This window comes from Lutra lutra, chromosome 3, assembly GCF_902655055.1.
Source record: "Lutra lutra chromosome 3, mLutLut1.2, whole genome shotgun sequence".
Classification (NCBI taxonomy): Eukaryota; Metazoa; Chordata; class Mammalia; order Carnivora; family Mustelidae; genus Lutra; species Lutra lutra.
Window position 1 is genome coordinate 170,291,938 of NC_062280.1, and position 15,402 is coordinate 170,307,339.

Consider the following 15,402-nt stretch of genomic DNA (forward strand, 5'->3'; position numbering starts at 1 on the left):
TCCTAAATGTTTTCTTTTCCTGTCTTTGGCATATGTCTGTTTATTAACATACATAATTATATGTTCTTCTCAGTGTTTAAGATTCCAAAATGTACTTCAATACTATTCTTCTTTTCCCTATGAGTTATGAAAGTCATCTTTGTGCTTTGGTAGTGAATTTGGATGGATTTTTAGATCTTAAAGGTATTTACATTTTGTTTTGAAGCAATGGCTCACACAGTTGTCAGACTTTATCACTGTATAAAAATGTACAGTGGTTTATTGACATGTACATTCCAATATGTTTACAGCTGCAAGATAATGAGGCACACTCCGTATTGCACTTCATTAAAATTTCAGGCTCAATGTAACCTAGAAGTTTAAATGAAACTGCATTTGTAATTTAGTAATTCTTATACAGGACAAACATTGATATCTTTATATACAGTGTGATACTTATTACATTTATATGCCAGTCCTAACACAATTTTTTTTTAAATAACAGTCTAGGAAATAAACCAGAATATTCCTTTTTTCATCCCCACCCATGATGCAATTATACAGGATTACAAAAAGGCAGTATACAATAAACAATGATTATTTTTCTTTTTTGCTTGAAAGCCAGAATCATTCTTAGTCCATGGGCATGGCGATTCTTTTATATCAATTAACTATAAATGTTCAATGCTTCACAGGCCAATGACGGTAATGGCCACATGCAAACACCTCACAAGTTTGATGTCTTGGTTCAAAAGAAGATAAACAGAAAGAATGGGGAAATTTTCATAGCAAGAATTATGTACATGGTATTTGGCATCCTTCTTGCACTGTGAATGGTTCATTTTCATGGATGTAAAAATGGTCCCGTCCTTATCCTGAGCAGAGTTTAAACTTTACCACATCCACTTGGGGGATGAAGGCAACTTTTTCTCTGTAGACAAAGGAATCTGAGTGTTCTAAAAAGTGTGAGCATTTCTGCACACTCCACAACCCAGAGCAAATTCTTCCCCAGTGGGTGGATGAACAACATGGAGTGGACATTCAGTTCCTTCTAATTGTTTGCCTTTGGGACCTGTATAAATTTTGAAGGAGGCAAAAGAATATGATTAAAAAAACCCCCACATACATAGAAACCAATGTAAATATAAATCACCAATAATTTATTCAAAGAAATAATATGGCTATGGTTACACAAATACAAAATTTAAAAATTATTTTTCTAACTACAAAAGTAAAAACATTTGCCATAAAAAATTCAACATACCGGGTATATACAACAGAGAAGGGACAGAATCCCTTATCCACAACATCCTCCTTAGAAATAACCCTTATGAGCCATAGATCTTATTCTATTCAGAGTGAATGAGATACATCATCTAAAAATTTTTTATTTTTTAAATTGAAGTACAGTTGACACAGAATGCTTCAGCTTCAGGTGTATAATATAATGATTCCACAGAATCTAAACACTATGCTATGCTCATCACAAGTGTAACTACCCTGTCACCTACAAAGCTGTTCTAATACCATTGACCATATTTTCTATGCTGTACCTTTCACCCCCATGACTTATTCCACAACTAGAAGCCTGCATCTCCCACTCCTGCTTTACCCATTTCGTGCTGCCCCCATTTTGGAACTATCAGTTTGTTCTCTGTTTTTATGGGTCTGTTTCTGCTTTTTGGTTCTGTTTTTTAGATTCCACATGTAAGTGGAATCATAGAGTATTTGTCTTTCTCTGACTTACTCCACTTAGCATAATACCTTCTAGGTCCATCCATATTCTCACAGATGGCAAGACCTCATTCTTTTTATGGCTGTGTAACATTCCACTGTGTGTGTGTGTGTGTACACACACACCACATCTTCTTTATCCATTTATCTACCAATGGACACTGGGATTTCTTCTGTATCTTGGCTACTGTAAATAATGCTACAGTAAACATATGGGTGCATATATCTTTCTGAATTAGTGTTTTCATTTTCTTTGGGTAAATACCCAGTAGTGGTATCACTAGATCAAATGATATTTCTATTTTTATTTATTTTTTTAAGTAGGCTCCATGTCCAGCATGGGGTCCAAAATGGGGCTTGAACTCATGAACCTGAGATCAAGACCTGAGCTGAGATCAAGACTCAGAGGTTTAACTGACTGAGCCACCCGGGGGGGCCCTGGTATTTCAATTTTAATTTTTTGAGGAACCTCCATATTGTTTTCCACAGTGGCTGCATCAGTTTGCATTCCCACCAACAGTGCACGAGTGTTCTTTTTAGTGCATTTGTTATTTCTTGTCTTTTTGGTTCTAGCCATCCTGACGGGTGTGAGGTGACACCTCACTGTGGTTCTGATTGGCATTTCCCTGATGATGACTGATACTGAGCATTAGATACATCATTTTATAGCAAAGAGTGATGAACAAAAATGGTCATGAAAACCCATCCGTTCAGTTAAACAGAAAATTATTCTGGGAGAGAATATGGAAACTTTGTATAAAAGTCTCCAAGTAAGAACAAATTTAAGTGTGAATAAGCCATGTTACCCTTCTACCTCTCTGAAAAAAAAGCACATACTGATGAATGGGAAGACTGATTATTAAAGACTGTTATTTTTAAAAGTATCTGAAGGGAGATTAGTAGAAAAATGAAAATCAGTATAAATATATGAATGGTAAAATAATATAAAATTTAACAATCTGGAAGAAACATATGGGGAAGATACAAACTTAATAATCAAATAGATGAAGCTTAAAAATGAACAGTAAGGAGGGCATGCGATGTAATGATGTAGTAAGACTGACGAATCACTAAACTTTACCTCTGAAACTAATAATACATTATGTTAATTAACTGAATTTAAATAAATAGAAAAAATAAAAAATAAGAATAAGAAATGTATAAAAACCTGTATTTTTCTAACTTAAGTGCAGGACACCATCAACGATGGTTGCTGCAAACTGCAGTTCTTGTTTCTTTTCTGGGACAAAACAAAGGGTCATTTATTCAACAGCATTTACTTGGTGCCCGATGTTTGAACGGTGTTATATCAGGTGCTTGGGATGTAAAAACTAACAGTACATGGCCCCTATCTTCAAGGAGTTCATAATCTAATCATGATGGTGAAAAATTATAGTAGTAAAAGTAAAAACAAAAGAAAACATACCTGCAGACATCTGCATGCTTACTACTGAGGCCCTGGTCTAGTATATCAACTCAATCTTCTACCAGTCAGAGGCAGGAACTACTGTCCCCACTTTGCAGATACGAAAACTGAGGCAAAATTAACTTAATCTTTCTTGGTTCTTAGGTCCCTTATCTTTAAAATAGGCACAGCAATATTTAACTCAAAGGAAGCTGTGAAGGTTAAGTATCCTGGCGCAAAAAAGGTAATTAGTAAATATTTTAGAAAGTAATAGAGGAATTATCTACTTTAACTTAATTTGGACTCTTGTCCTCGTCCATATATTAAAAATTAGAATTAGTGGGTTGACCATGCTTAGAGAATCAATTCTCTGTCCTTCTAGGTAAAATGCATGGCCGTCTTCTCTGCTGATTTCACTGTGGGGTCTGCATTAATTCTATTCTAGTTCTCTGAAGGAATGGATGAATTAGAGTAAATCAGTGTAAATATATGAATGGTAAGCAAATATATGAATGGTCCAGCATGCCTCAGTCTGAACGTTAGGCCAGCTACTGAACCTCCTCTTGAGCCCTGAACCTTCCATCTGTGAGGGTGGGGATAACACCATCTACCTTACAGGTAGTAAAAACTATGTAAGAAAATACATGTGAGGGGCACATGGGTGGCTCAGTCAGTTAACTGGGCTCCTTGCTCGGCAGAAAGTCGGCTTCTCTCTCTGCCTGCAGCTTCCCCCAGCTTGTGCGCTCTCTGACAAATAAATAAATAAATAAAATCTTAAAAAAGAAATGAAGAAAGAAAGATGTGAAAATGCCCAAGATTGATGTCCGTTCTTTCCTTCTGCCATCTCTCTAAATCCTTTTTTGCCTCATTCCTCTGGTTCACGGCTGTTGCCAGGGTGAGGTCCCTGTGTTGGCTGACCTGTGTGATCGTGTGAATTGCGAGGGGAGGCCTTGCCTTGTCTGGAACCTCTCAGTGAGGACCCCACCTCTCCACAATATCCATCTTAGTTTAGCTAACCTGATCACTTTCAGTGTTTGGTTGTTGTTTTGTCTTTGTTTCTGAACAAAGAAGAAACTTTCTTTCATTAAGTAAAATGCGGACTTTCCCTGATGATATTGCTGGCCTCTAAACTTCCTCCACTATAAGCCGCTGACCTCTTGCGCTCCTCTACGTCACAAAGGCCAGGGAGGACGACTGACTCCCCTGGTTCCCCTTTACTTCCAGACCACAACTTACAACTTTCATTCAGTAACAACACCCCCCCACCAAGCTAACCCAATCCAAATGCTGCCCCCTTCTCACTCCCTTCATCTGCTTACCACCCTTCTCCTGCTATTAGGTTTCACATCTTTATTTAGGCCATTATCCTAAAGACCTAGCCTCACATTATTCTGATCTTGCTTCTTTCAAAGTCTATCACATCTCCTTAAATAAAAAAAATTTTTTTAGAAGGGGAACAGTTTAACAATTTGTTTTTGACATGAAGAAGTAGAAGTAGCCATACCAAAACAAAACAGAACAAAACAAAACAAAACAACCCTACTTATTCTTTCTAGATAATATATTTCTCATGGTTTAAAAATCAAAATGTTACAAAATGGTATATAATAAGTCACTTGTCCCCCATTTCTACCCATCTTCCTGGTTTTTCCCCATAGCTAATTAATTTTATTAACTTCTAGTGTATTGTTCCAGTATTTAATGCACATATAAACAAATATATTTTCATTTCCCCTTTCCTTACAAGACTGTGTACTATATACCCTGTTCTGTAAAACTTGATTTTTCATGTAACAGTCTCCTCTACATCTTTCCAGATCAGTACACAGAAACTCCATTTTCATCATTATTTTCTCTCTTTGATGGTGCACAGTACTTACTATTTAATTACCCACCTCCTGGATACTTGAATTGTTTACAAATTTTTGTTATCATAAGCAATAGCCTTGCACATTTGCCTTTTTTATTTACTTCACATATGTACGTATATCCCCAGAAATGGGATCGTTGAAGGGTAGATGTGTTTGCAATTTTGAGAGACACAATCAAACGGCTTTTTCTATAGGTTTCTAGCATCTGCACTCTGATAAGCAATGGATGAGAGTGTGTTTCCCAGCTTTAACAAAATTGTGTATCGTGCTGTAAGTACTTTTGTGTGTATTTTCACCAATTTCAGATATACCTCATGTAAAATTCTCCTGTACGGTCACATTTACCTCACCTTTCACTTCTCTCCCTTCCTACCTCATTGGAACCATCAGGCTCCTGATCTCCCAATGTTTTCAGTTTCTTTTGGTTTCATATTCTTATTTTTCTCAGCCTGACCTCCATACACAATCATTTCTCCTGTATTCTCAGTGGCTTAACTCCTTGGCTTTCTGATGCTCACTACACTGCCAATTTCCAGCCATTCTAGATCAAATCAGATCAAATCACTTGTTCATTTCGTGGCACTGGTTCCAGGCTTCTCAAAAAAAACAAACAAAAAAAAAAACAACAACAAACAAACCCACAGAAATCCTTTAAAATGGTTATATTATCAATTCGTAACTTCAAACTTTACATGGCCCTTTAGTGCCAAAGAGTGATTCTTTTACTAATCTTTAGCTGATTTTTCTTCTTCTCCAGGCAACTGTCTCCATTACAACTTCTAACCTCTCATCACCATGGTGTTCTTTCTACTTCACTCAGAATGTCAGAAGCTTACAAGGGCCAAGAAATTCCCTCTGATTCTTCAGGCTAGTTTGAACTGGGTTTCTGCCACTTGGAACAGTTATCATGTGATCATTAAACTAGAAAGTATATACATCACAATCACTTAAAAATATTAAAAGCATACCTGCAGGACAGTGTGGTAGTTCTTCCTTGGGAATGCTAGTCATTCTTTGAAAATCATCATGACAAGCATTACAAAAATGTGTTGTTCCAAAACAGAAAAAAACAGCCACTGAACAGCAGTAGCGACATTTATATTCCAAAAAGTCTGTGCCATGTTTTGGACACATCTATAGCAAAAGAAAATACATAGACACAAGATTATAGCAAGTCTATTTCAATTACACTTAAGATAGTCATGTATATATAGCTCAGTGATTCATATTTTCTGAGTACACATAACTCTCAAAACTGACTGAAAAACTGGTGATAGATACATGAAAAAAATTAATAAATGTGTGGCTTTGTCCAAAGGGTCTAGAGAAAGCCCCAAATTCTCATCTCAGATCTATCAGAACCAATCTGATTTAATAAATAAGACAATTTCCTGGTGACTTGTTCCTGGTCAGCCAAACTGAAGAGTTGATATTTCATTTATCTCTCAGTCTCACAGCTGTATTGTGAAGATTTCGAAGACTGGAGTGAGGTAAACCTAAAACTGTGACTGTAGGTTTAAGAAAATGAACTAAGGAAATTTATTACTTATTGAAATATTGTGACTATTGCATGGAGGACAAAATTATAAAATACAAATACCATCCAAGAGAATAATATCTATGAATTAATTTGGAAAATTATACACTGCTGTATAAACATCAGAAAACACTGGGCAAAAACCCTGCTATCCTATTCCCACAATATTAGTTATATTATTATTTTTGGAAAAAAAAGAGGTTTAAATTTCTAAACTATCCTTTCTAATAAAATGTTCTGCCCACCTGAGCCCTCGACACATCAGAACAGGCACCACAAATGAGCTCTCTGGGATCATAATCATCCCCTTGTCCAGCCTCAGCATCGCAACGAGCTTCGCCACCAAAATATGCCTATGGAGAGAACACAATTAGATTACAGCAGGAAAAAAGACAACCTTGCTATGGGAGATACAGTATGAACATAGTGAAAGTAAGATCAAAAGTCTTAGAAAATACTATTGTCCATTAAACACTCCCTTGCAATGCCAAGTAGATGCCTGTATGGGTGGATCAGGGTATGAAATAAATCTGCTTTAATTCTGGAATAAACTCATGCTTACAGTAGGAAGTTCAAACACTGTACTGTCAAACCAAAATAACGAGAGAATGTATAATATCCCAAATAAATATCAAGAATAAGATATTAAGTAATGATGAGAAACTGCTTTTTCAGAGCAAAGTTTGAGTAATTTTTCTCATTTTGAAGTATTAAATGTTTCCTCATACTGGTTTGATAAATATGCTCAAGAAATTTCTGAATTTTAGGGGTGCCTGGGTGGCTCAGTGGGTTGAGCCTCTGCCTTCAGCTTAGGTCATGATCTCAGGGTCCTGGGATCGAGCCCCCGCATAGGGCTCTCTGCTCAGCAGGGAGCCTGCTTCCCCCACCCCAACCTCTACCTGTCTCTCTGTTTACTTGTGATCTCTGTCTTTTAAATAAATAAATAAAATCCTAAAAAAAAAAAAAAAGAAATTTCCGAATTTTAATACTGTAGTACAAAAAATATGCCTAAAAAAAATATTAGTACACAATTAGAATCCTGGGGCTAATGGGACAGAAAGGAAAATCAATTTTGATCATACAAAAATTTTTAAAAAGGAAAACAAAGGGGTGCTTGGCTGGCTTAGTCAGTACAGCACAGGACTCTTAATCTTGGGGTTTTGAGTTCGAGCCCCATGTTGGACATAGAGATTACTTAAAAAAAAAAAAGGGAAGAGAAATTTGGTGATTCCTTAGAAGATTGCTCATACTTATAAAGCTACACTGTATAAAGAACTCAGCAGTATCCAATATACATACTTGATAAATGAAATGATGTCGGTGGATGGTTTATCTGTATTTGCTCTGGACACAAAATAAATGAGGCCAATTATAATTGGGGCAATCTGCATGGACAACATGTCCCACAGCCATGTCCATACTTGAGGATAAACAAGATGAGTCAATATAAATCTATTATCTGCACCAGAAAAACAGGTCAAAAGACAAGCTCTATTGATAAAGAGGTTATAAATGGTTATCCACCAGCTAAATCTGGCCTCAGAAGTATTTCATTTATCCTGAGGTCTACTGTTTATTTCAGCTGCTTCTCTTTCCAGATTCCCTGCTTAGCTTCCTAGACACTGGACTGTCATCCCTGTGGTAATGAATTAACTATTAGTCTTGCCTTGAATGTATGTATATTTATCTGCCTTTCCACCTATTCAGCCTTCCATTCATTAGCTGTATTTTCTTTTTTGTTACATTGGGAGACTATGTACTTTTCATTTACAGATTCCTTCAGTCATTTATTCATTCTCTAATTAACATAATGTAGAAAGAGAAATGAAAACCACTGTCTTTGTTCTCACAGAACTTATCAAATGATGCAGAGACAAGTGAATCAGTAATCATAATGCAAAATACGGAGTCCTACAAAGAAGGTATGCAAGAGATCAACATCGTGATAGCAGAGTGGAAGTGTGGGTACATTACAGAGGAGGTGAAACGGAAGTGTGATTAGACAGATTTGGCTCTGCATACAAGCATGTCACTTTGGGTGGGTGTCAGGTCAGAGTAAAATGCAGGGGAGGAGTAGGGAAGAGCATTCCATGAAGAGGAATAGCCTATGCAATGGCACGAGTTTGGGGAATTGTAAGTTGCTCGGTATTTTGTAATATGGGGCACAAATGGTAGCATTTTGGGAAATGAGACTGTAGATGTGGACAGGTGCTACACAGGATCAGAAGCAGAAAAATGACCCATCAGATCTGAGGTTCTGAAATATTCATCTAGTAGCAGCGATAGAAGTGTAAAGGATGGAATGGAAGGCGTACGGGCTCCACACAACGGGCTGAGTAAGAAGCTACTATAACTACTAAAGAAAATGATTAGGGTTATGGAAGATGTAACAGAAAAAAAGAACTCAGAGAGATTTAAAGATAGAATTGACAAGACTTTGTAAATAAAGATTGGAGAACGAGAGAGTCAAAGTTGATGACCATAATACTTCTCATGTGGATTCCCAAGTTATGTGTGAGAAATTCAAATGTCTGGAAAGCAGTTAAATATTTTGATCTAAATCTCAAAAATTTTGGAAGGTCAGAATGGTACAGATGTTTGGCAAAGATGTGGATATACAGGAGCTCAGCAAAGGTAAGGAGGTTATTATTAGGCATGAATACAGTGCTAAGAAACTAAATATGTAATGAGGAGGTGAATGAAAAGGAGTTAAAAACAACCATCCAGAAGGGAAGGATATCATGAGTACTATCCTGGAAGCCAAGGAATTTTAATGAGAAAATGGTGAAAAGAGTCAAGTAGGAGACGTTTATTTAAGAACCAAATGGATTTGCCTAGCAGATTACTGATGTCAGGCAGCTCAGGTAGAGCAACAGAGCATGATTTGGAAATAGTCTGTAAAGGTAAAAAAACAAAAACAAACAAGCAAAAAACCCCAAACAAATTAAGTAAAAAAAAATTCAACTTCAAATGTAATATCAAGCTTTTTGATTTTTAACTTCAGACGTAAAATATAAGAATTATATATCATTATACAATTCAGGTCAGAATCTGAATCACATAAGTAATCTCCAGTTCTTAAAAATTCCTAGTTTAATTTACAGCATACCTTTCTGCATTTGTAGCAGACATAATATGCATATCTGTTCATGGCATAGCCAGCTGGGTCATTATAAAATCTCACACCAGGAGTTGTGATAGCTTCACTCTTATGCAGACCTTCATATTCCAATCTCATTAAGGCTTTTCTTCTGACATCCTCATAGAGTTCTTTTATTGGATCAAGCAGGTCTTTTAATACTATATGATTTATTTTGTTCTGAAATTTAAAAAATGAACATTCCTTAGCAAAATCATTTATCTATGAATCCAATAAATATTTAAGTTGGTACATAAGAACTAATAAGCACTATGCCAGGAGATCACCAGAGAGTGAACGTTTTCTCAATAAAATGCCAGTTAGAAATAAATCTGTAAAATCCTCACAAGCCTGTATTTTTCTAAGATCAGGGACAACAGGGGAAAATGGGACATATAGCACAAAAATTCTGTTTCATTAGCTTCATATTTCCTGAGTCTAAAATGTTACCTCTGGTTGCCTTAGCTCTTCTGGGAATAAAAGGTTGCCTTGCTGCCACAAATAAGACATACTCCCTCTGTGTGGTTCCTTGGGGCTGGGTAGACGCCAGGTGACAGCAACGAGGAGGTAGCATTTTCTATATCATGTTCATATATCATTTCCTAAATGTGACCTTTCTTTGTGGCACACCACATGAGAAGAGAGGGCAAATTACTACAATCCTATTGATTGTTCCTCCGTCTAACTAAGCAATGACTGTGCTGTCTTTCTACGTTAAACCCTTTTATACCAGTCTGCACATCTGCTGGAAATAGGGAGAGCTTAAGAGAACAAAAAGAAATGAAGAATGAATTGAGAAGGCATGGTTAATCACAATCTTAAACAAAGGTTTTTTTTTTTTTAATTAATCATCACTGGCTTGCCAAAACAAGTGGTCACTTTGCTTACTATCTTTAAAGAGATGTGGCAAAATGTCAATAATTTTCTCCTTATTTTACCTAAGATTCTAAAAGAAACTTGTTTTTTCAGGCTTCATCTTTAATGGCAAGTGTCAGAGTCTACAAGCACCACAAGCTCATTCATTTTGGTAGTCATCCGTTGTCATGTTATACAATCTGAACTCTGAAGGGTCTAAAAGTGGTGACAAATGCCCTTTAATGCGTGATGTCTAAATGAATTTTCTGATACAATATGTTTAATTCCATTTAATCAGCTTTTAATTGACACTCACCATTTTGAAATGCATTATAACAGACAGAGGGATCTTACAATAATCTCTGGCATCACCTGGATGAAAAGAGTAGAAACTGATGGGGGCTGGGAGGAAAAAGTAAACTGGGAAGGACACCAAGAGATACGGAAGCATTTATTCTGAAAGATGAAGATAAAGATAAAAATAGATAGAAAGTAGATAATTTCTGAATCTCTCCATACCTTGCAAATGGGACAAGATATAAATCCAAATGTTATCCTTGGACCAAGCCATCTGTTTTCCAAAACTCGTCGGCAGCACTGTAAGTGGAATACATGACTGCAGTCCAGCTTAAATTTAAGAAAAAAGAGAGGGATATAAGCAAATGTGATAATGATATACACTTGAATAACTGGCAGATTATTCAATGAAGGTGCTAGTTAAAGCAGATAAGAGAAAAATCAAGTTTAGGACAATGAAATTTCCGCCCATTTCTGTTACTCATGAAATATCATTAACTAGGTCTTTAGCTTCTTCCAATTTATTACCACTTGCATATTAATGCCACCTTATAAAGAGTAAGTCAGGTTAGGGAGCAATTTAAAATTATTCCCTTCTGTATCTCACAGAAGGAAGGAACTACTGATTTAAAGAGTTAAGATTTATTTTTGGAGAATATTCATTTACCTTGGAATCATAAGAACTGAAAATATAAACCAGTGGTCAAATTTAAAAAGATATATTTAGCAAACAGTAACTTCAATAATATCACTAATATTATAGATGTAGGCATATACATTATGTATGGAGAGGTGTGTACCACTATGTATACACCAATCACACAGTGCTACCATTCCGGGTTTTGGAAATTAAGAATACAGTAGTTACTAGATAATCTAATTGTTTTTTCCTCCCTATGAACATTTTATACATTCTACTGATTATATAGGCTCACACAAATGACAAAGTAAAGCTGAGCACACAAAATGGAAACAGAACATATAGGGACGGAATCGGCTCCTCAAAACACTGGGAGGTACTCGGGGCACATTTTCCCCCAAAGACATAAGCATCCGGGGATCTGTTTCTCTCACAGATACGCTTCTATTTCCCATGTTCGACTCCAGGCACACCGTGTGCTTTACAAGCTGAGACAACCTGAATAGCTGGTGCTGCCGAGAGCGCCTCGGTGAAGCAGATCATGCACATGTCATCGGCGTCCTGCTTCAGCGTGGTGGCGCTTTTGTCACAGCCGTGTAGACAGGGCAGACAGTGCTCTTCATTCTTGACACCTCCACATGGATGGCCACAGGGATGCGTCTTACTACAGGCTATCTTAGCATATTCCTATTAGAGATAAATTATAATGGCATAGAAAATATCAAAAAGGCACACACCCTGATAATTATATCAATTATATTAATGTTCTAAGATATTTCCCACAGGAAATACATATTAAGGCTATATAACAATAAAGTCATTTTTATTCTTTTTTTCAAAAAAGATTTTATTTATATAAAAGAGAGTGAGTGAGCACGAGAGAGCTCCCAGAAGCATAGGGAGCAGCAGGCAGAGAAGGCAGAGGGAGAAGCAAGCTCCCCGCTGAGCAAGGAGCCCAACTCGGTGCTTGGATCCCAGGACCTTGGGATCATGACCTGAGCTGAAGGCAGATGCTTAACTGACTGAGCCACCCAAGCATCCCATCACTTTTTTGTTTTAAAATTTTATTTGTTTATTTGAGAGAGAGAGAGAGAAAGCAAGCAGGGGGAGGGGCAAAGGGAGAGGAAGAAGCAGGCTCCCTGCTGAGCAAGGAGCCAACAGGAGGCGCTATCCCACTGAACTGAGGGCAGACCCTTCACTCATTGAGCCACCAAGGTGCCCCTATTTTTATTCCTTAACTGAATATAACTTAAGGATTATTAGCAAATTTTTTTAGTGTGTAATTTCTAAATTTTAATTTAAAATTTTCAGGGTGTAATTTTTCTTTTAATGTGATTAAAAAAAATTCACTTCACATAAAGGGAATGCTGATAAAAAGGGAAATATAATTTTAATCTATTTACTTTTGTGTGTAGTCATGAAGCAAAAAATTTCTGGATATATAATCTCCCAATCACCACCTATCCCCTCACTAAAATGGGCATAAACAACATACAGTTCTCTTTCATTAGCTGGGCCCTATCCAAGTTCTTGCTAACTGAAACAAGGAACTGAAAATACCTGGATGGCATGAAATATGTGTATGGATGTTCAGGACTAAAGAACTCTCAAATATTAGAAGTTGATTGTAGGGAAATAAGTGAATAAAGTAGGTAAGAGGTCAAGGAAATGTAGTCCATAGATTTTTACCTTTTTCTAGCACAAGAGCAAACATTAAATATTTATTATGGTGAAAGCTGATAAATACACACTGTCTATTGGGGTTTGAGAAATTTATCTGATCCATTCTCTAGCTCTGATAAAGCATTTAGGTCTTAACATGGGGATTATATTAATTTAGAAAACTGAAGTGATGCTGAGCTGAGCTCTAACTCTTATTTAACATGAAGTAAATACATCACGAGGGAATACATGCTACTCCTTACTGGGACAGCCTGACTATCTAAGCACATACTCACCTGGCAGTCTGCATCAGAACACACACTGCCAACAGCGGATAACTCTGTTCCACTCCTGGAACCACAGAAGCGGCATGCTTCTGAGCTACTTGTGGTTGGCTTGCCTAGGTTCAAGAAGAAAAAGAAAAATCCTCAAGAATAGGTTTTCTACATATTTTAACACAACTAATAGAAAAAACCTACAGGAAAATCAGGTTTGTATCAGTTTGCTATCACTGGGAAACCAGCCTGGCAGTTTTACAGTGGAAGGGTTGTTAAGACGCCCTAATTATAAGGTAACTAAACACAAAAAAAAAGGACAAGAAACTAAAGACCTATTAGAAGTCAAACACATAGGAGGTTGAGCAGATAAGGCAAATCCCAGCTCCAAAAGCATAGTTCCACACAAAACAGAATAATAAAGGTTATGTTAGAATATACAGAAGAAAGATAAACCTTTAAATTTCTATAATAATAAAATTACAAGGCATAGAAGAAAACCTATTGTTAGAGAATATGAAAACTTGAAAAAAAGAATTCCCATCCAAGGGACTAGTACTGACAGAGCAATATGGAAAGGAAATTAAATGTCTGAAACAGTCAAAGAAGGAACACAAGCCATAAAACAAGAACAGAACAACAGGAAAAAAGACAGGAAGATATGAATGCAGACCAAACTCATTTTAAAACACAGATACCAAAGTTCTAAATATAACAGTAATAAATGGAATTCAGCAATATTTACAGGAAAAATAGATTTTTAAAAAGGATAGCTTTACTCATGAATACAAGGATGGTTCAACATTAGAACATTTATTAATGTAATATATGACCCTGATAGACTATAGGAGAAAAAAATCAGCCAGGAGAAAAAAAAGACCACGCTCTCGTAGCATGAAAAATTAATATGAGTGGAGTTATATTTGTTCAGATTTTTACTAACTCCAACATCATAAATTTGTGTCAGTCAGACTATAGAGGTACTGAAAATTAAGAATCTGTAAGATTCAATGTAACTTTAAGCTGAGACTCTCAACCAGATTTACTTTAGAAAACCACGTGTTTTGGAGATAAAATGACTTGCTCGAGGGCACATATCTAGTCAGTGACAAAGCAGATCTCCTTACTTGAAGTCTAATGCCTCTCTGCTATAGAACATTGTCCAGCACATGTAACAACAGACAGTGATTAATGATGCCATAGTTATCAAAATACTCAAAATAATCCACATTAAGTAATTCTCAGTAAGTAAAGAACATCTAGTTAAATCCTAAGCAGCAGGCATGGTTCAATCCTAAATCCTCCACTACCTGTGTGCTCTCGGAATTCCACCATCGCCTTCATTGTTTTAGAATCTGCTAGTGCCATCAACCAGAACAATTTGGTTCTACCACAACCTTCATGAAGGTCAACCTTGATAGCTTCTTCTTCTTCTTTGAAGACCTATTGTTTCATTAAAGAAAAGGGAAAAATATTTTATTTTTCACTCTGAAGAAGGAAGTATAAAATTTAATTACTCAATAACAATAATAGTTTTTATTTACTAGGCACTCTAAGAAGTTTCGGACATTTCCAGTCTTGTCCTGAATCTTGACAATGACCCCATTTTTATAAATGTGGAAACTAAGTCTCAGGTTAGCCGACTGTCTTGATTTACATAGTGATAAATGAGGCGGCTAGGAACTCCACTGAGGCTCTAATCGCAAAGTCCCTTTCTTCCCATCACAGCAAGCCTCCTTCCCACATTTATTTTAAAATTTACTGAATGTATCCTATGCTACAGATACTGCTCTGCATGTACAGACAGAAGCCGGCACCTGTCTTTGATGAGTCTTGGTTCGCCGATGAAGATGAAGGAATCTGTCACAGTCAGTGCACAGATTTCCACATACGTTGCATAAGATGATGGCTGCAGTTTCTCCATCATCATGGTTGTCACACATAGGCTGAAACAAGGCATTTTCACATGTCATATTATATTTGCAAGAATGTCCCAGATGCTCATACA

General features: G+C 36.6%; 1 protein-coding gene across 13 annotated transcripts in view; it reads right to left on the minus strand.

Moving 5' to 3' along the window:
* Nucleotides 1-233: 233 nt before the first annotated feature.
* Nucleotides 234-15,402, minus strand: part of MYCBP2 (MYC binding protein 2) — a 259,246-nt gene continuing 244,077 nt past the window's right edge. For all 13 annotated transcript variants that reach the window (XM_047720174.1, XM_047720176.1, XM_047720180.1 and 10 more), the window contains 9 exons: nt 15,212-15,340; nt 14,705-14,837; nt 13,416-13,519; nt 11,956-12,144; nt 11,040-11,147; nt 9,636-9,845; nt 6,772-6,879; nt 5,958-6,123; nt 234-1,051 (listed from right to left, as the gene is read on the minus strand). In XM_047720174.1, coding sequence (XP_047576130.1) covers nt 936-1,051; nt 5,958-6,123; nt 6,772-6,879; nt 9,636-9,845; nt 11,040-11,147; nt 11,956-12,144; nt 13,416-13,519; nt 14,705-14,837; nt 15,212-15,340 — 1,263 coding nt within the window. In that variant the 3' untranslated portion in view covers nt 234-935. The remainder of the gene's footprint in view (nt 1,052-5,957; nt 6,124-6,771; nt 6,880-9,635; nt 9,846-11,039; nt 11,148-11,955; nt 12,145-13,415; nt 13,520-14,704; nt 14,838-15,211; nt 15,341-15,402) is intronic.